Raw genomic sequence first — 18593 nt, 5'->3', positions numbered from 1 at the left:
AGATTTGGGGTGGGGGACGCTTTAAAAAGTCCATACCAGATCAAATGCCACACCCAGTCCTATTTACGCAAAAAAGCCATCCATTTATTAGTGGCATGCAAACGGTTGCTTCGTCTCTACTGAGAGCACCCGGTGCAAACGACGTCAGTTTTGTATGAACACACACACTCTTTCGCACGCACACACGCCGGGATTTCGTTTCCTTTGGCTGATTTGAGTTGAGAACCTTGTTGGTCTTGAGAAGAGAAGAGCGCACGACTTTCCAGCTATGCTTTCTCGCTTTCTTACTACAACCGTGGTTCCTTAAAAACAGTCAAACAGAGCGGGGTATATTTTGCTTGGGTGTTCTTGTTTGTTTGTTTGTTTGTTTGAGGCTCCCATCGAAAAGGGAATGGAAGCGTTGCTTAAGGTTACGCAGACCTGCAGCTCAACTGCAATTTATTTGTTTAAATCGACCTCGGAGGAGCTCAAAGGCTGAAGTCATTGTGGAGAGCCCCCTGGCAGGGACTTTCGGCTCCCTCTGTCCAAGTAGCTTTCCGAAGAAAGCGAAGGCGCATCTGAATAAAAGGGGCGAGTGAACGCCGAGGAGCGAGTCTCCTCAGGTTGGGAGGTCACGATTTCTCCCCAGTCCGCCTGAGACTCAGGGGGAGAAGAAGGTGACTTTGAGCCAAGAAGACGTGTTGTGCCCACCGTCGCCCAGCCAAACGAGACCTCGAAGTTGCCCTGTGGGACAGAGCATCTCCGGGCAAAGCGGGGCTTGAGGGAAGGCCGGGTCTTTCCCTCTCCTCTCCTTCTCCGACACAGCACCACACCACTCGTCCCCAACTCGGGCTGGTTTGTGCCAAGGAAAAGGCGAACCCTGCACAGAGGAGGAGGGAAAGAGGTGTCGCATCGGAGCTAAAGTGGCGACGCCAACCAGCACAACTGCTCCTCTGCCTGGTTTGGTTGGGGCATCTTTCAGGGCTGGTGTGGAGGCGCAGGCGGAGGGAGGCACAACTTGCTGCGGGAATTGCTCGGTCGGGGCTTTCCCCGCGCTTCCAATAGGTGGCCAGGCACCTCGGTTGGTTTATTGGGTTGGCCACAACAATAAAATTCCCTCTCTAAATCGCGATCGGTTTCCCAAGGAGGGTTGCCTTCCGGGTGGATTTGGCTGCTCTTCCAGACCCATTCTCTTGACTTAGCCTTCCTCTCCGCGCTCCCCATTTGCCCTTTTTCTCTGGACTTGAGAAAGGCAGGTGGGATTAACTCCGATTGTAGCTGTTGCTCTTGTGGTTGGTATTATCATTTTTGCTGCTGTTGCTGCTACTTAAAAAACAAAAACACTATTCCTCTCCCACCCCAGTCTTGAAGCAGTAAAGTCAACCTTATTTTATTCATTGATTGCTTTTTGTTCGGGTGCGTTTGGGTGGGAAGACCAGGATCGCGAGAGACTAAGACGAAGGGCGGTCTCATGTTTCTTTAACTGCTCCCCATCCTCATGGTCTTCTTAAAACTCTGCCTTCAACCAGAGGGAAAGCCTGTTTGATTTCCTTTCCACAGCAAGTGTCGCGCTGTGAGGAGGAGAAGTTGGAAGAGGGCAAAAGCAACGCGGGCGAGGCGAGACGAGCTGCGAGAGCCGGGCCCAGTTGTGGGACGACCCTCCTTTGCGGAGGCTAACCCCCTCCAGGAGCAGGCGCCCCGCTCCACTTCCCAGCCCCTTTTTCTCTCCATCTCCAGTGGCGGATGAAACGCTTCTGCCAAAGCAGCTCCGGAACGTCGATGGCACATTAGCATTTGAAAGAGTTATCCAGATGTTTATTACAGTTTGAGAGAGACACAGAGAGAGACACACACAGAGAGATCCCAATTATAAATCCTTGTATTTTTAAATACCCAGTGTAAGCGATTCAAGTAGATGCCTTTGTAAATTTCTTTGACACGTTCAAACGAGGGAAGTTGAGCAGAAAGAAAACCAGGCCTGGAGTATACCTCTTGTCCAAAACCTGGATTTTTGTGTTGTTGTTTTTTTAAAAAACCGATTTTTGCTCCCTCGCTCTGCCTCCGCTGTTCACGCTGTCTTCGCAGAGCAGTGGGGAATCTCGTATTTCAGAAGCAGCAGAACGGAGCACACGGCAGTATTGGGCCCCGATCCCGGCCCTCCGACGGTTACACATCCGCATCTGCCTACCAAAAAAGGCCCACTGATGCCAACGTGGTGGGGTTATTCCCATAGCTGCCAAGTTATCCCTTTTTAAGGGAAATTCCATTATGCTGAATAGGCTTCCTCGCGAGAAAAGGGAAAACTTGGCAGCTATGGTTATTCCCCAGTTTTGAACGAGCTTTAACACTAAGGGGAAATTCTCCCTGACAAAATACTTGTTTTAAGTAGCAACAACGACAATGAAATGGATCTAGAAATCAGGGTGGTTTAGGGACGGCCACCACCGTTGGGAAGGATCAGATACCTGGCACTTTTATACTCTTGTTGGAGGAGGCCGGTGCCAGTGGAAGCATCAAAGCATCCTTAGCCCGCTTGGTTTCAAAAGAGAGAGGCTACTGGAGGATAGTCCCGGGTTTAATCCCATCGCAATCGCAGCCGGCCAAACCTTCCCGGCTTCAAGCGAGGCTTTCAGCCTTTGACTCAGTCCCAGCCACTCAGAATCCTTTTGATCTCGTCTGGTCCCCCATTTCATTCCAGTCAAATCTCTGATCTGCCACAGACCTGTCTTCGCTCTGAAGGCAGATACAGGATTCTTCTGGGATCTTGCTCGGTTTGTATTTGACGGTATACTGGATCCACTACAACAGCAGCAGCCTAACAAACAAACAAAGCCACAACGACCCTAGATTGAACAAATAACGAGGAATCGCCCGAGGAAAGTCCGTTAGTTCCTTTTAAAAACTCCCTTGTGATCGTGCCAGCTCGTGCTGGTGGCCTTTTCTGTAGGCCTACCAATTCACTTTAATCGTTTGATAAATCGAAATTTGTACGCAAAATGTGTCCACCATTGCAGATTAATCTGTACCAATTTGTTGGTGAACGAACTTTTTATGATAAACAGTCTCATGTGTTTTTAATATTTCTCTCTAGCTACAGAGAGAAATCTGTGTTTTTATACATGAATGTATGCGTGTGTGTGTACACACTCGATGTACAGATACCCCCCCACACATGTTCTGTATTAATGTTGCAATCCTAAACACACACTTTTGAGGTTTATTGAACATAGTGGGATTTACTTCCAAGTAGTTCAGGACAGAAGTGCTCTGTGCTTTATTTAGGCAGCACTTGTATAAAAAAATTATAGAGCTGCCTGATGAAGATCAGCACTAACGGAATGCAGTAATAATTAATCCAGTTAATCCCTCACTAATTTAATAATTAGTGACATGAGTCTGACCAAACTGCGGGAGCCTGGTGTGTTCTGGTCCATGGGGTCACGAAGAGTCGGACACGACTAAACGACTAAAGAACAACAACAATTTAATAATGCCCAACAACAAAAACAAAATTAGGAGAGGAGGGCTGTTTCTTGAATGGAACAATAAGTTGTTTGGGAAGATCGGGACGAATATATGACATAGTTAAGACTCCGTTTCCTATATAATATAGTTAAAACTCTATATAGTCTGGATTATTTGGGCTCATTATCCCTGAGGGTGCTAAATTGGCAGGAAACTTTTCCAAGGAAGAGGAGTTGAACGAAATGACCTTCGCCAGATCCCTTCCTGTCCTTCAGCCCCAGCAAGGACGAGGTCTGGGCAGGGAAAGTTAGTCTGCCAACTTTTTGTCAAGCAACCCGTTCCCGTTCCCTGCCCCCTCCCCTCTCTGGATTCCGGACCGCGTTTTACCCTTGGCTGGGAGCCGGAGGCTGCCCAGCCTCTGGAGAGAGCCAATCAGAGCGCGGCTCCCAGCACGTGGAGGAGAGGGAATCAAGAGCCAAGCTATTGCGGCTCACCCGCTACACTTGTTCCCAGTGTCCTGGGCAGGAAGAGGGGCGACTTTGCCGGCGCTGCTGCCGTTGCTTGGTGGGGGGAGGGGTGCCAGCCCAGCCCAGCCCGGAGCCCGGAGCCCACACGCGCTGCCACCAGGAGCCCGGCCAGACCCGGCGGCGCGGGAGGGGCGAGCAAGCCAAAGCCATGAGCAACCAATACCAAGAGGAGAGCTGCTCCGACAGGCCCGAATGCAAAAGTAAATCGCCAACTTTGCTCTCGTCCTACTGCATCGACAGCATCCTGGGCCGGAGGAGCCCGTGCAAGATGCGGCTGCTGGGAGCGGCGCCCAGCCTCGCTCCGCTGGCCGGCAGGATCGAGCAGGACAAGGCCGGCCAAGGTAAGCCGAGCCGAGGGTGGGAGAGGAAAGAGAAAGGCAGGCAGGCGAGGCGGCAAGCTGGCCTCTGTCAGGCAACTTTGTTTCTCTGGGGAGCTCCAGCGAGCTCCGCGGAAATCCTTCGCCTGGAGAGCGGGCCTAGAGCGCGGAGTCCCACGCTTTGGCCGGGGCCCTCGCAAGTGGGGTGGATGGGTGCGTGGGTCTGAGATGCAGGCGACTCATTGCCCAGGCGATCGGGAAGGTTAGGGGGCAGAAACTGACTGGGAGGAACTCTGCTTCCCCGCCACTCTTGGGGTCTCTTTTTTTGGTTAGCTCCCACCACCAGCTGCATCACAGGCACGCCCGGGGTCGCGTTTAGCTTGCTAGGGGAAAAGGGGGGAGGTGGTGCCCCAAATGGGGGTCTCTTCTTTTCCGGAGGGGGTGGCGTGAAGGAAGACAAGTAACGGCGGCAAGTCAGCAGGTCCCTGGCGCGTAGTTTTCATCACTGCTTCGGCGGCGCCTTTCCGCTGCCAGGCCTGCTTGGGAGGGCGAATAGATAGGGGATCCTTTGGCGGGTCTCCGGGTTGTAAAGAAGTGGGGCTCCGGGTAGAATGTGTTTGGAGGGGGCTGAGAAAAAGCGATCCCTCCCCAACACGCATATACAGAGTTTTAAAATATTTTAAGCCTCTTTCTCTCCGGCCTTCCAATTCATGGGGATCTTCGGGTGCCGGCAGAACCGCTGGAAATGCTTTTGATGAAGCCGACAGGTGTCAGATTGTCGGCTGGAGGAAGGGGACTTTTAAGTGCATTCATTAAAAGAATAGTAATGTTAATAAGGCAAGTGGTTGGAATAAAAACTAATGCAGAGAACAGTTAGCTTTTGCTTTCGTCCAGGCACAATCCTCAAATTTATCTCTCTGTACATTTCCTACTTGGGTGGTTTTTGATAGAGCTTCCAGTGAAGGATTTTGGTCTCGGGACGCGAAAGGGAGACGTGGAGAGATTCGACCTGGTTTGGCAAAAATAATTGCAGCTGCCCGCCTAGAAACTTGAAAGCATCTGGCCTAAATGGGGGGGGGGGACGCACGGTCTGTCCTTTGTTCCGAGTCCATGGGCCCGTTTCTAGATGCAGACGGAGGGTCCCCCGGCTGGGAGTCCGTGATGCCGGGCGGCAGCGAGACGTGCCCGGCCGGCGCGTTGATGGGTGCGTGTCTGTATGTGTTCCTCTCCCCGGCAGGACCGGCCAAGGGCAGCCCAGCGGGCTTCGAGGCTGCCGAGTTGCACCTGCCGCCCAAGCTGCGCCGCCTCTACGGGCCTGGCGGGGGCCGGCTGCTGGCGAGGGCCGAGCGGGTAGAGGCGGGCGCCTCGTCCTGGGACTCGCTCAAGATCAGTCAGGCGCCACAAGTCAGCATCAGCCGCAGCAAGTCGTACCGGGAAAACGCGCCCTTTCCGCGGGCCGCTGCCGCCCTCGACGAGCTGTCCAGCGGAGGAGGCGGCGGCCTCGACGGCAGGCCCGGCCGGGACGACGAGTTGCTGGACGACGACGAGGACGACGACGACGACGACGATGAGGAAGAGGCCGAGGAGCTGGACGAGGAGCTGGAGGACGACGAGGAGCTGCTGGCCGAGGCCAAGGAGGCCCGGCGGACCGCTGGGGGCCCCGTCGGAGTCGTCGGGGGACCTGGCGCGGCGCCGGGGACTGAGGGCGCCGACGGCTGCTCTCCCAAGGAGGAGCTGCTGCTGCCGGTTGACGAGTTGGTGGAGGGCAAGGACGGCGAGGACAGCGTGTGCCTATCGGCCGGCAGCGACTCTGAGGAGGGGCTGCTCAAGAGGAAGCAGCGCCGCTACCGCACTACCTTCACCAGCTACCAGTTGGAGGAGCTCGAGAGGGCCTTCCAGAAGACGCACTACCCGGACGTCTTCACCAGGTAGGTGGCTAGATGGTTTGGGAGGGGAGGGGGCAGCTGCCGAACTTGGGGATTCCGCGTGTCTCCAGGGCCCAAAGCGAGTCAGCTGGTGCGGCCCCTCTGGCCCGAAAGGCCCTCTCTTCGTTCAAGTTAGACGGGGCTGGAAGGAGACAAAGAGTATAAACTCTTAAGATTAAAATCGGTGGAGCGGTGTCTGCGGGCAGAATCGGAAGCCTTGGGACTTTGGGATAAATGTACACGACAAGAAGAAAAAGTGCGCTTTTCAGGGGATAACTTGGGAAGTTGTGAAACTGACGGAGTGGGGAAAGGATTTGGTGGGAAATTCCCTTCTCCCCCCGTTGTGCCCCAGGACTTTCTTCAAGCCACTCCGCGTCCAGGGGAAAAAGTCATTCTTTTTTTGAGGTTCCCTCTCCTCAGAAGTCCAGACACCATATCCTTAGGACAGGAGAAGAGAGGGGCTTGTGTGGCTCGGCCCGAGTTCGCCGGCCAAGGACAGGTTAGAGGTGGGTTTTGGCAGCGTCTTTGTCAAACTCTCTCCGGGGTCTATTTTTGCCTTGATCCTCCGGCTAGTCTGTCGGGTATCAGTTTCAGCGCTCTCGGTGGAAGCTGGAGTGCTGCCCTGCCGCAGGGAAGCCCCGTGCGTATATATAGATAGATATAGTTTTGAAAAGATCAAAGTATTCCGCTTGAGAAGGCTAAAAATATGGGACGAGATGGCAGCTTGCTTGGAAAGCTTTGGCAGAAGCCCCAAGCGCCCGCCGGCCGGGCCGGCTGAGGACGTTTCTGGGCACTGTCCAGAAAGAAAGAAAAAGATTTTTTTAAAGGGGAGAGGGAGTCTGGAGGGAGAAAGTCATTCTGATCCACTGTCTTGCCTTGAGGTCTGCTCCTTACAGGGGTTTGAAGCGGAAGCCTAACTGGGCACGCTTACGCTACTTTGAAAGGAACCGGGCTGTTAGTCTTCCCTGAAGCGCTGTATCAGACGTGTATCAGGCTTGATCCGAATTAAAGCGGTGTCAAGTTGCATTTGCGCTTTCAAGGGGGAAATCCCTGCCTCCCGTTAACTAGATACTAGAATTTGCTTGGGAGACGAACTTAATTGCAGTGAAAATGAGAATAATGCAGATGCCCATTTTGTCTGCAAGTCTATGCCTAAGTGGTTTGGTGGGTTTTAAATTTTTAAATCACTCCGTTTCAGATCCTTTCTTTTCTTTGGATTCCCCCGTACTCCTAAAATGCTCCCATTTGCAATCCAGAGAAAAGGAGAGGAGAGCATAAGGCTATTAGCGGGTTACGCTCTCAATAAGTAGGCGAATTTCGTTTTGAGCTGCAAAGCCTCTTGTGCCAGGAATTCCTTTTACCGCATCCGGATCCGAGAAGGGTCGCTTTCAGCAATGTTTGTAGCAAATGTTTTGCAATTTACCAAGAGGAAAGGAATTACTGATTCTCAGAATACAGATATTTGTTTTGGCTTAAGAGTGACCCTAATTCCCTTCCATATTCTACTCCTCTTTGGGGCTGCAATCCGGCCCCCATTTTAACAGAGTAACCCACTGAACTCGGTGGGATTTACTTCCGAGTAGACCCACGCAACTCAGTTTATTGCACTGTTAAAGTCGTTAGCCAAGGCTCGCCTCACCTCTAATATGGGGGGTGGGGAAGAACATTTCCCCAGAAATGGAATGGGAAACAGCGTTTATTTTTTGGCACATTTGCTGGAATCTCCTTCGGAGCCAGCGGGCGTAAGACGCAGTTTCGCCGGCGTGGCACAGGAAATCACCGGGATCCCCTTGCTTAGGAAACGGAACTGCCGGCTTGAGCGAAAGATGCTGCCTTGCTTTGCCTTGCAGCCACACAAGGCAACGGCCTGCCTAGGGAGCGCCCTTCCTCTGGAAGCCCGACCGGCGTAAGCTCCGATTTCGCTCGGAAAGGTCTTTGAAGTGGAATGTGCCGGTTTAGGCTGGAGAGGTTTAGCCAGGCCGCACATCGGGGCAGAGAGGCTTTGGTGCGGCCATCTCGTGTGAGGAGCCAGAGCCTCGGGCTGGATATCTTTTTTAAAAAGTTGGCAGACTGGAGGAGCTGGGCAAGGGCGAGCTGGCTCTTCCGCTCCAGCCCGGCCAGGCTCCCTCTCTGGCCAGCGCGGCGCTTTTCTTCCTAACGGAGGGAGAGCCAATTATCCCGGGAGCTCTCATATTCGAGGTAAACAGATTATGAGCAGTTTTCTAACATAGTAATGGTTTCCGATTTGCCTTAATTGTTGCAATAATAATCACAATGAAGGGCTCGCGTTGCAGCTCAAAGGATCTCCTCTGTGCCGCGGCGCGGCGTTTGGAGGGGGGAGCCTTGCTCCGGCGCGCGGGGCTGCCGGGCCGTGGCCGGGGTCGCGGCCCTTCCCAGCAGACTGTCAAAGCCCCCGCTCGCAAGTTTTCATCTTTTCACTTCCTCCAAACATTTTCCCCTTTGTAACAATAACGGGTTGGGGTTGGGGTGGGGTGGGGAAGGGACACGCAGATCAAAACAAGACATTTGGGTTTTTTTTCTAGTCTGCTTTGTGCACCCGATTTCAAGCTAGCCTTCACAGGATGTGCAGAGTATATTTTTTGTGGGGTGTTGGGGGCATTCCGGGGTGATCCAACGTCAGTGCCAGTAGGAACTGGAGCGAAGGGCAGGAACCTGGCCTTGTTTGGGACTTTGCATGTGGATGGCTCTCCCTATATGGGCAAAGAAGGAAGGAGTAGTAGTAGCCTTCACCAAGGCGGTGAGCCGCGGGACCCTTTCTCTCCCGCTTCCCCGCTTCACAGGGCCTCACCTGAGCGTGTGTGTCTTCTTCTGCTTGTTTCCCTCCCAGGGAGGAGCTGGCGATGCGCCTGGATCTGACCGAAGCCAGAGTGCAGGTGAGTCCAGGGACAGCTGCGATGCGGACTGGGAGCGCTCTCTCGGCGGGCTTGGGGTCCCCGTGGGGGGGGGCAAGAGGAAATATTGTTTAAGACCCTTGAACCCAAACAGGCGCTCGCTCCTTCTCTCCTCCCCCCGCACCCCTAAATTAAGACCAAACGCTGGGTAATGGGTGCCAGTCTGCCCTTTCCCTCGTTGAAACCAGTTAATTTCGTTCCGGCTCTGTGCGGGGGGGGGAAAGCAAGCCCCCAGCCCAGCAGCTTTTCTTCTGCCCACTTCTCAACCCCACCCCGATGAAGGAACTACGGTAGCTGTGGTTGTCAGCCCAACGCAGCGCGAAGCAGGTATTTGCCTGCGCTCTCAAATGGCCCATCGGGCCTCCATCAAAGGGCACTTTGGCGCTCGAGCAAACAGGGAGGGGCTGTTTGGTTTCCTCTCCGCTTGGCCCGAAGAGAGTCAGCTAATGCTATTTGATTTCCTCGATTTTGTTTTTGGCTCGACGGTGCAATGCTATTAGAAGGTGTTTGCTCCCCAACCCCGAGCCTGGAGGCTACGCAGCGCGAAGAGCCAGGCGTTCCACTCTCCCCTCTTCGGCCAACCCCCCGACAGGTGGCGGCGGCCTTTTGCCTCCGCGCAAATCACTTTACACTGAAAGTCAGGCGCGGCGAAAGCATCATAAATTCCATATGGCTCATTTAATACACAACAGCTTCTCGCATTAGAGGGGCTAATGAAGAGCCCGGTCCCCTCCTTTCTGTTGACACATTTCTCCATTGTCAAACAGAGATGTGACAGCAAATCAGGATTTTCAGCTCAGGGGAATGAGTCGTGGGAAAGTTAAATAACTAAGAGAGAGACAGAGACAACCCCCCTTTTCTTTCTCGCCCTCCCTTCCCTCCCTATTCAGTGGAGAAGATGTAATTAAGGGGAATATGAATTATTAGAGCCCCTCGGTTTACCTTTGGGTGTACTCAAACTTATTAATTCAATAAGAGAGGGGGAATTTGCAGTGGGGCCAAGTTGCTAATTGAGTTGGAAACGGAAAAGACGCGCCGAGACGTCACGTTTGCCGCTGCCTTGAGCCGCAGCTCCTAGGCTGGCTGCCCTGGGACCTTCCTAGAGGCTAGAGGAGCAACACAAACGATAGAGAATGGTCCCGGTCTCCCTTCCCCCCGAATATGTGGCGCTCTTTCTCATTTTCCCCAACCTTTTTCCAAATAATTGCCTCCTGTGGAAGCCGAGGCTGCAATCCTATTATATCACCTGGGAGTAAATCCCATTGAACTCGACGAGATTTACTTCTGAGCATACACCTATGGGATTGCATTGTCAATCTGTTTAGCTTTTAGAAAGTAGCCCTCCCGTTTTTATTCCGTTTCCAAATTTGGAGAGGGATATATTTTTGGTAGTATTTCAGTGCTTTGGCTCCCAAACTGGAGAAAGATGTCGATGGCTGATATGAATATATAGGGAACCCCTCCCTGTTTTTATTAATAACTAGGAAAGGGGAGGGAAGCTTGTTTATTGCTGCCCCTTTTGCTTTTCATCTCCCCACGCTGAAAAGACCAGAGCTCTTTACAAAATATGAACGTTCTCCCCGAGATCTGGTGGTGGCTCTGAGTGTGGGTGGCTGCGGAGATGGCGTAATAACCACAATAATAATAATGAAAAATAATTTCCACGGACTGCGAAATTAGCGTTAGAGCCTTTAAGTGCCGCTAAGAAGGCATGGGTTTAAAATTGTCATAAAAGAAAACATGATGTTTAGTGTGTGTGGCTGGCGAAAACATTCAACTGCCTGTCAAACAGTGTTGAGAAAAGGCGGGGTGTGTATGGGGGGAGAACCCGCTGAAAAGGCTGTATACGTGGAAGCTTTTGAAGAAAATAGGGGAACATTAGGCGAGGTTGCTTGAATGCAGTCGCATTGGTTGTATTATGTAGGTGCGTCTTACAGAAAGGCAGCCGCTTAAGGAGGAGCTCTTGCCTGTGTTTCTACCTGTAGCCCAGGAAGCCCAGCCTAGTCAGAGCCTGCTCAAGCTGATCGATAACTCACGTTCAGAATAAATAGAACTATATAAATCCTGTATTGGCCAGGCCAAGGGCTGGATCCACTTTAAGGTCACCACCAGACATGAGCGAAACAAGATGCGTTTAATTATTGTCTTTATTTCTAATAGGGCACTATCTATTTGCATTGCGCTTTTACAGATTCCTTGGGAGGGGGGGAGGGGAAGGGAGAAGCAGGTCTCTGCCAGCGAGGAGCTTGCCATCTAAATTTCTACCGTGAGGGGGACACTAAGGAAGACGGGGAGAAAACTGATTTGTGATGTCAGTGTCATGTAATTCTGTCCCATTTTGGGTCTGCATGCTCAGCAGTGAAACTTCCCACCCCTCTGCCAAACTCTTTGCATAGACATCCCCGCCCACCGATCTGGCAGGAGCGAAGGAGGAAACGCAAAATGGGGTCTGGGTGCAGAGAGGTGGGCTCTCTTTTGCCAAGCCAAAAGCCCTTGGTTCCCTTTCCTCTACGGGCCTCTCCCAAGGCAGGAGCGCTGGGTAGCTTCAGACGATACCTGCTCCAGAACCGCCACGGAAGCCCTGCGCTGCGCTTAGGCCCAGAGAGAAAGGCCCGGGTCCCCCGACGGCCTTGGCGCCGAAGCGAGCGCTGGGCCTTCCCTGAGGAAGAGGAGGCGTCGTCGTCGTTGTCTCTGGGGCTGCCGAGGAGCCGCGAGGGCCGCGCTTGACTAACCGCCTTGCCCCTCTCCCCACCCTCTTGTTTTATGTTTTGGCTTCCAGGTCTGGTTCCAGAACCGGAGAGCCAAATGGCGGAAGAGGGAAAAGGCCGGCGCCCAGAGCCACCCGCCCGGCCTGCCTTTCCCTGGGCCCCTGTCGGCGTCTCACCCGCTCAGTCCCTACCTTGATGCTAGTCCTTTCCCTCCTCACCACCCAGCTCTCGACTCCGCCTGGACGGCCGCCGCCGCCGCAGCTGCAGCCGCCGCTGCCTTCCCCAGCCTGCCGCCTCCTCCTCCCGGCTCGGCAGCTCTGCCCCCCGGCGGGACCCCGCTAGGCCTCAGCACTTTCCTGGGAGCGGCCGTGTTCCGACACCCGGCCTTCATCAGCCCCGCCTTCGGCAGGTAAACTTTAAGCAGACGCGGCCTAAACCTCTTCCCCCCCCCACGCTGTCAACTAGCAGACCGTTACCGACGCGCGCACGTGCCGCGGCGGGGCTTCCTCCCGAGTACGCATGCGTAAGGCCTGGCTGCACGCTTCGGAGTCAAAGTGGGCGGGGTCTCATGGGAATCCTGAGGGTGGGAATGGCGAAGGCAGATCTTGGCCTGCCTGGTATTAAAAAGATTTGGGTTGTGAGTCTGAGGGGAGCGGTGCTTCTGAAGGCACAGGAAGGGAGAGTGACTCTGTCTCCCACAGGACTAGATCATGGGCCATTCATTGGCCTCATCCAGCAAGCCCGTCTGGTCGTGTTCTAGGCCTGGCGTAGGAGTGGTGGAACTTTTTCTGCTACAGAACTTGGGACGTTTCCCGCTCAAACCTTCAGAAGTTCCTTTCAGTGTTCGCGGGGCCTAACTCCGGCACTTCTGGGTTTGGTGGCGCTGGAGAGTTTCCTCCCTTGTACTGACAACAATGACCCAAAGATGTCCATGTGTGGACAGGGTGCAATAGTTCAGTCGCTTTGCGAATAATTGTAATAATAAGGTGTGCAAAGCGCATGGTACCCTCCTGTTCCCTAATTGGATAGAGATAACTTTAAAGGAAAAGGCCAATCACTGGCATTTGCATTTAGACCATGATCTTCAGCACATTGGCTGGAAGGTACTCGTAATATTTTCTTCTAGCGAGATGGCTTGGCCACATAGTATTATTTAGATAATAGGATGACAGTCCGTTTATTAGAATAATCTTAACTTTTAAAATGGCCTATGTGCGTTTTAACATATTCATTTTACCTTTCATCTTTGTTGATATTTGATCCCACACTAGTCACCGAAAGGCATAAAAAGAAATTGAGAAACGGATTTAAAAAAATGAATAAAGACAACTTAAATCCACTGAAAAGTCACAGCAGTGACTATATAGCCTGTCTGGTTTACACCTGAACTGAAAACCAGGTTTGTTAGTCGAGGATAAAATAAAATAAATGACACTGCAGCTCCCTTTCTTTAAACAATAACCAAACAATTAATTTAAATAAGTCAATAGCTAATTATAAAAAACAAAACAAAAAAGCATTGTCGGGGTTTATGGAAGCCGGAGAGAGGTTGAAAATGGAAGGGCAAAAAGGACTGCAGTGATGTCTCTACTGATGAGAATAAAGAAGGGATAGATTCATCGCAGGCGAGACGCCACTTAACACAATTATGTGTTGGAGAAGGGTTGGGGAAAATCCAAGTAAAATTTAGTTTTGTGTAGTGGGGGAACGCGAGAGCCGCCCAGTTACAACGAAAGCGTTTCTGCCTTTCTCCTAAGCCCCCGAGTGACTCAATTTGCGCAAGGGGAGGTAGCGCAAGGGCTCCGGCTGATGCAGGCGGCTGCGGGGCTGTCACGCCCCCTCCTTGCCGCGGTGATTCTACACTTGGAGCGCTTCTCTCTGGCTGCATCAGCCGGAGCCCTTGCGCTACCTCCCCTTGCCCCCCCCCCAATCAAATTGAAAAATGAGTTGTAAAATGCTTACTAAACTGCCTGGCTAATAGGCTGTGCGATCAAAATAGGTACCGGTATGCGACGAAAAAAGAGAGCGAGGAAGTAGTGAGAAGGGAGCAGAAGAGGAAAGCAGAGACTTTCCCCCTCGCGCTTCCATCTTGCTTTTAAAATGAAAAGTTTTTAGGAAAGCGTTCGAGGAAGGCTTCCACCTTCCATAGAAACTGCCCTCCGAAAAGCCAAGCCACTGTGCATATAGGGTTCTCCTTTTTGCTATTTATATTAAAAAACAAAACAAAAAACACCACCTCTGAAATCGTAGCATATGAGAGCAGCAAGATGCAGACCGTCCCACTTCGGGGCTGAGCTGCGCTGCTGTGCGAAGAATTTCAGGAGCAGAGAGTCGGGGAACCCCCCCCGCGCGCCCAAGTAATCCTCCCCAAGGCCCTCCCCGCGCCAGCCAGCGCGCAGTCCGGGAGCTTAGGCGGCTCCGGGCTTGGTATGTAGCCCCTGTTGCCTTCCAGGCCCACAGTTCAATTCCTAGCCGTGATGATGTCAATAATCACCTCCTTGGTTAATGGAGAGTCTGTATATCTCGACGTGCCAGTCAAGGGGGTCAGTTGCTCTCTTCAGAGCGGTTGCTCCGGGGAGAGGTAAGGAAGGAAAACTAGAGGGGAAGGCATTTCCAAGATTGTGTCATTGAGCCGGGATGCTAGGGTTGCCGGAGAATAATTGGCATTCCACTGTGCGGAAATCCACAGGGACGGCGCGCCCTGCTGGGCGTGGGCATCCGCCCCGCGAAGGAGCCGAGCGGCAGACACCGCTTCGGGCATCCAGGACCTCTAATAAGGCGGGCCGAGGAAAGTATAGACATCGGAAGGGCAAGGGGAGGGGCGCCCGAGAAGTGAATGTGAAGGACAAGAAGAAAGAGCCCGTGGATTACATACAAGTAGGCAGTGTAAAGAACCACCGCTGTAGATTGGCAAAAAGATGAAAGTGGCGGGAAAGGAGAGGGAAACTTGAACGGGAGAAAAGCCATCACCTAAAAGTCTCGATTGTTATTAATATTTATTATTAGTAATAGTTAAAAAACACACAATTATTCTCTGATCACAGTATAAGTGACAGGATCAAGCGTCGGCTGCCAGCGAGCTCCTGTCACTAGCAAATGGGAGAGGATTAGGCGCCTTACAGACAATCTCGTTGACTGGGCGTTTCTCTTCCAACCCCGCCTGGTTTATGCTGCCAGAAGTGCTGCCCCGAGAAGGGCCGCGAATAGGAACCGGCCAGACCTTAAGCTTGGAAAACTCGGGATTCGAATCAAGGCCCGGGAGGGAACAGAGGCGGGACCTTGTTTTGCACACCGCCCCGGGATCCAAACAGGGTGAAGGGCGGTATAAATGCACTGATAAAATGCACAAAGAGCATGCAGCTGTTGCAACATTTGTCCAGGTCGGGATTGGCCGCTCTCGCAGCCCTATAATTCTGGGATAGCCAACTTGACGCTCCCCATAAAGTTGTGGAACTACAAAGCCCCAGGAAACTAGGTGACGGCTCAGAAGTAGTGGGAATTGTAGTCTCAACTGTATGCGGAGGGTCCCGGTTTGGGCTCTCTCCGCCTTAAATGGTATAAGCGGAAGTTGAGAGTCCTCCGGAGGCCTGTTCCCTTCCCTTTGAAAATGGGTTTGCCCTTGAATGGACTACAACGCCCATGAGCCACACTCCCTGGACCTGATGGGAGCTGGAGTCCAGCAGCACCCAGGCCCGTTTTTAAAGCAGCCTGACGCGGATGATGAAGTTACGCGCGCTTTTTTAGTGACACGGGGTTCTGGGGTTTTCGCCTGGTCGCCACCCGCTCGTCGGGCCAGGTTCCTGCGAAGCGCCGCGCGGAGGCGAGCGGGCCTCGTACTGTCAGCTCGGCCCTGACCGCCCGGCGTGTGTCCTCTTGGCTTGCAGGCTCTTCTCCACCATGGCCCCGCTGACGAGCGCGTCCACCGCAGCCGCCCTGCTGCGCCAGCCGGCCCCGACCGTGGAGAGCGCCGTGCAGTCGGGAGGTCTCTCGGATCCGGCCACGGCGGCAGCGGACCGGCGTGCCTCCAGCATCGCGGCGCTGCGGTTGAAGGCGAAGGAGCACGCGGCGCAGTTGACGCAGCTCAACATCCTCCCCGGGAACAGCACGGGCAAAGAGGTGTGCTAAGCAGCCCCGACGGGGCGGGGCGATGCCGGCCAGAGATCGCCTGGCGGAGGAGCGAAACCCAAGACCAAAACGGGAGAGCGAGCGAGAAGCAGACAGACACAGACAAAGAGAGACCGAGGATCCGCGGCGGAGAGCTTCTCCTCCGGTTCGGTACTCGGAGCAAGCCAGGCTCCTGCTTTTAATGCTTCCCTCGGGCCATTCAGCAGGAGAAGCTCCTTGGCTGGGACTACCCCACGCAACCGCCACCCCTTCCCCAATGTCAATCCGTTTCTTGAACACCCAAGTACATCCCAAGTTGGAGAAAGAGAGGACCTTTTGGAGCGGGGCGCGAGGGCAGGTATGACGTGACGGCGCAGCCCACGCCCCTCTCTCTCCCACACGTCTAGCCTTGTCACCCTGGGCCGATCTTAAGAGGAGCTTTGGGAGGACGTCGAAACCAAGGATGCTGCTTGGGCCAGGCCAAAAGGAAGCCAATGATGCGATGCTGTGTGAAAACGAACCGCTGCACTTAATAAGGCAAAAGGGGAGCGGGGTGGGGTCGGGGAGAGAGTCTGTTTTTTTTGTTTTTTTGTTTTTGTCTGTGTGTGGAGGGGTCCTCCTATCATCACACCAACCAAGGGTTTTATAGCAAACCAAAGGGAAAAAATAACAGTGCTAGAATATGGACTGTTTTAAAAAAAAGAAGTCACTAAACTGTGATGCTCTGTACATACCATTGTTATTAAAAAAATAAGAAAAAGCAAAAAAAGAAAAAAGAAACACAGCAACCCAGAGCTTTGTATATTTGAAATGTTATATAACAATTGCACTCCGTGTAGTGTTTGTAAAAGTTTGTCATTTCTGTAGATTCTTACTGTGTTGTAGATATCATAGGGTCCCTAGACAAATATTTATGTACAAACCCTTTATTTAACTTATTAACTGTAGAGGTTCCTGAAACCAGAGAGAGAGAGAGAGAGGGAAAGGGAGAGATTCGAAGAGAGAGAGAGAGAGAGAGAGGGCGTCGGTACAGTGCTTTTGTGTAATGTTGTTATTGCTCTCACTTTCCCTTGCGACCAAGTGGTAAAGTGATACCCATAGAAAATAAAATATATATATACATTTATGAAGAATTTGAAAAGATACCTGGAGATGCAGCGTCATTGGAAGTAAATTGTGCTTCATCACCAAGGTGGGGGAGGGTTAGAGTGCCAAGGACTTGATTGGGCTACAGAGGAAGAGCTCTCCAGCTTTGCAGATATTTGTCTGATATATGCCTAAAAAATATGTAAACGGAAAAAATGAAAAGATTTTATTACTTTCACAAGCTTTCTAGGCAATATTATTTTTCCCCATCACAAATTGTTTTAATGTTAAAAGACACTCCCCCTTTCCCAACCTGGTGCCCTCATGGGAGCTGTAGTCCAAAATATATGGAGAGCACCAGGATGTGGAAAGCTGGCCTAGGCACAGGCTGTCAGCTGTGGGCAGGTAACATGTTGGCAGCACAAATCTTTTCCTTATCTACTGGGAAGTCAATCGCACTGAGCTCATTGGGGCTTTCTCCAAGGGAAACGGGTATAGGATTGTAGCCTATGTCCATTTCCCAGGGAATGACAACAGAGGAGACTGACTGATGAGTAAACATACATAGGGTGGCACTGCAAGGCTGCTCATCCTGTGCACACTTAGACTGGGAGCAAACCTCCGGGGGCAGAATTTTGTGCTGTAAAGCTGCAGTGCTGTGCCCTCTACCCTGAAAGTAACCCTCATGGAACACGGGACTGACTTTCGATCTTTCTGTACAAAAAAGGGGGTGGCGGTAGCGCCTCTGCGCCGTTTCATTCTTTTGATGGCCAAGATGGTTTGGTTCCTTATCTGACCAGATCTGGCGATTCGCCTCCGCCCCTCTTTGCTTTCCCGCTGCCTAAAGCAACAGGAATCCCGAATGTTGCACACGGGGGGCTTTGCATGTGGCGTCCTCTTTACTGGGTCAAGGCGAGCAGCTGTCTACTCACGGCCATTTCTAGAGGAGCGGGCGGGGGGAGGGACAGGGAAGGTGCCGCAACTTTGCTGCTCCAGCCAGAGAAGGTGAAAGAGAGAGATGGAGATCGTGTTAGACCAGAGGGTGGGAGCCTCGGTGGCATCCTGTACCACCATCGGACCACTTAGGTTGGGGGTGGGCTTGCCAGGCGGAGCTGGTGGCGATGGAGCGCTGTTCCACCGGATCGCTTCTCCTCGACTGGTGATCTGGTGGGCGAGACTCCCGGCGTCAAAGCCTCCCTCCTGCAGGCGAGGCGGGGGCTGGGGCGAGGCCTGGCAACGGCGGCTCGCCAAGGCCTTGGCTTCCGGCTTGGAGAAGGAAAGCCAGGTCCGGGCCCCGTTGCTGCTTTGGTGTGCGCACCGACGAGTCTCTCTCCCTGACTGTCTCCTCCCTCCCTCTTTCCTTTCCTCTCTCTCGCTCTCTGCGCCTCGGATTCGGCGCTGAGCGGCGGAGGCAGCTGCTGCCGGGCTCTCTTGAGCGCCGGAGCCCCCTTCTCCGCCGGCCGCCTGATCCCTCCTTTGGCGAGCCGTTTCTCGTCCCCTCTCAGTTGACCCTGCCATGGAGCAGAAGCAAATCGCGTGAAATTACCTCCGAGGATTACATCGCCGGGCC

The 18593-nt window shown here is 52.9% G+C and overlaps 1 protein-coding gene across 1 annotated transcript; it reads left to right on the top strand.

The window, feature by feature from the left end:
- The first annotated feature begins 3453 nt into the window (after positions 1–3453).
- ARX (aristaless related homeobox) lies at positions 3454–17266 on the top strand. The gene is made up of 5 exons (XM_035115549.3): positions 3454–4312; positions 5526–6216; positions 9062–9107; positions 11905–12242; positions 15718–17266. Exons 1-5 carry the CDS (start codon positions 4120–4122, stop codon positions 15956–15958), a joined length of 1509 nt encoding a protein of 502 aa, XP_034971440.1. The 5' UTR covers positions 3454–4119; the 3' UTR covers positions 15959–17266.
- Positions 17267–18593: the final 1327 nt, after the last annotated feature.

The sequence above is a fragment of the Zootoca vivipara genome, chromosome 4, assembly GCF_965207765.1.
Source record: "Zootoca vivipara chromosome 4, rZooViv2.hap1.1, whole genome shotgun sequence".
Lineage (NCBI taxonomy): Eukaryota > Metazoa > Chordata > Lepidosauria > Squamata > Lacertidae > Zootoca > Zootoca vivipara.
This window is presented reverse-complemented; position numbering and strand designations above follow the sequence as displayed.

Excerpts from the sequence above, each read along its gene's own strand:
- ARX (XM_035115549.3), top strand. The coding sequence starts at position 4,120 with ATGAGCAACCAATACCAAGAGGAGAGCTGCTCCGACAGGCCCGAATGC. Across the intron at positions 4,313-5,525 it reads GCAGGACAAGGCCGGCCAAG|GACCGGCCAAGGGCAGCCCA; the intron begins GTAAGCCGAGCC and ends TCTCCCCGGCAG. Across the intron at positions 12,243-15,717 it reads ATCAGCCCCGCCTTCGGCAG|GCTCTTCTCCACCATGGCCC; the intron begins GTAAACTTTAAG and ends CTTGGCTTGCAG.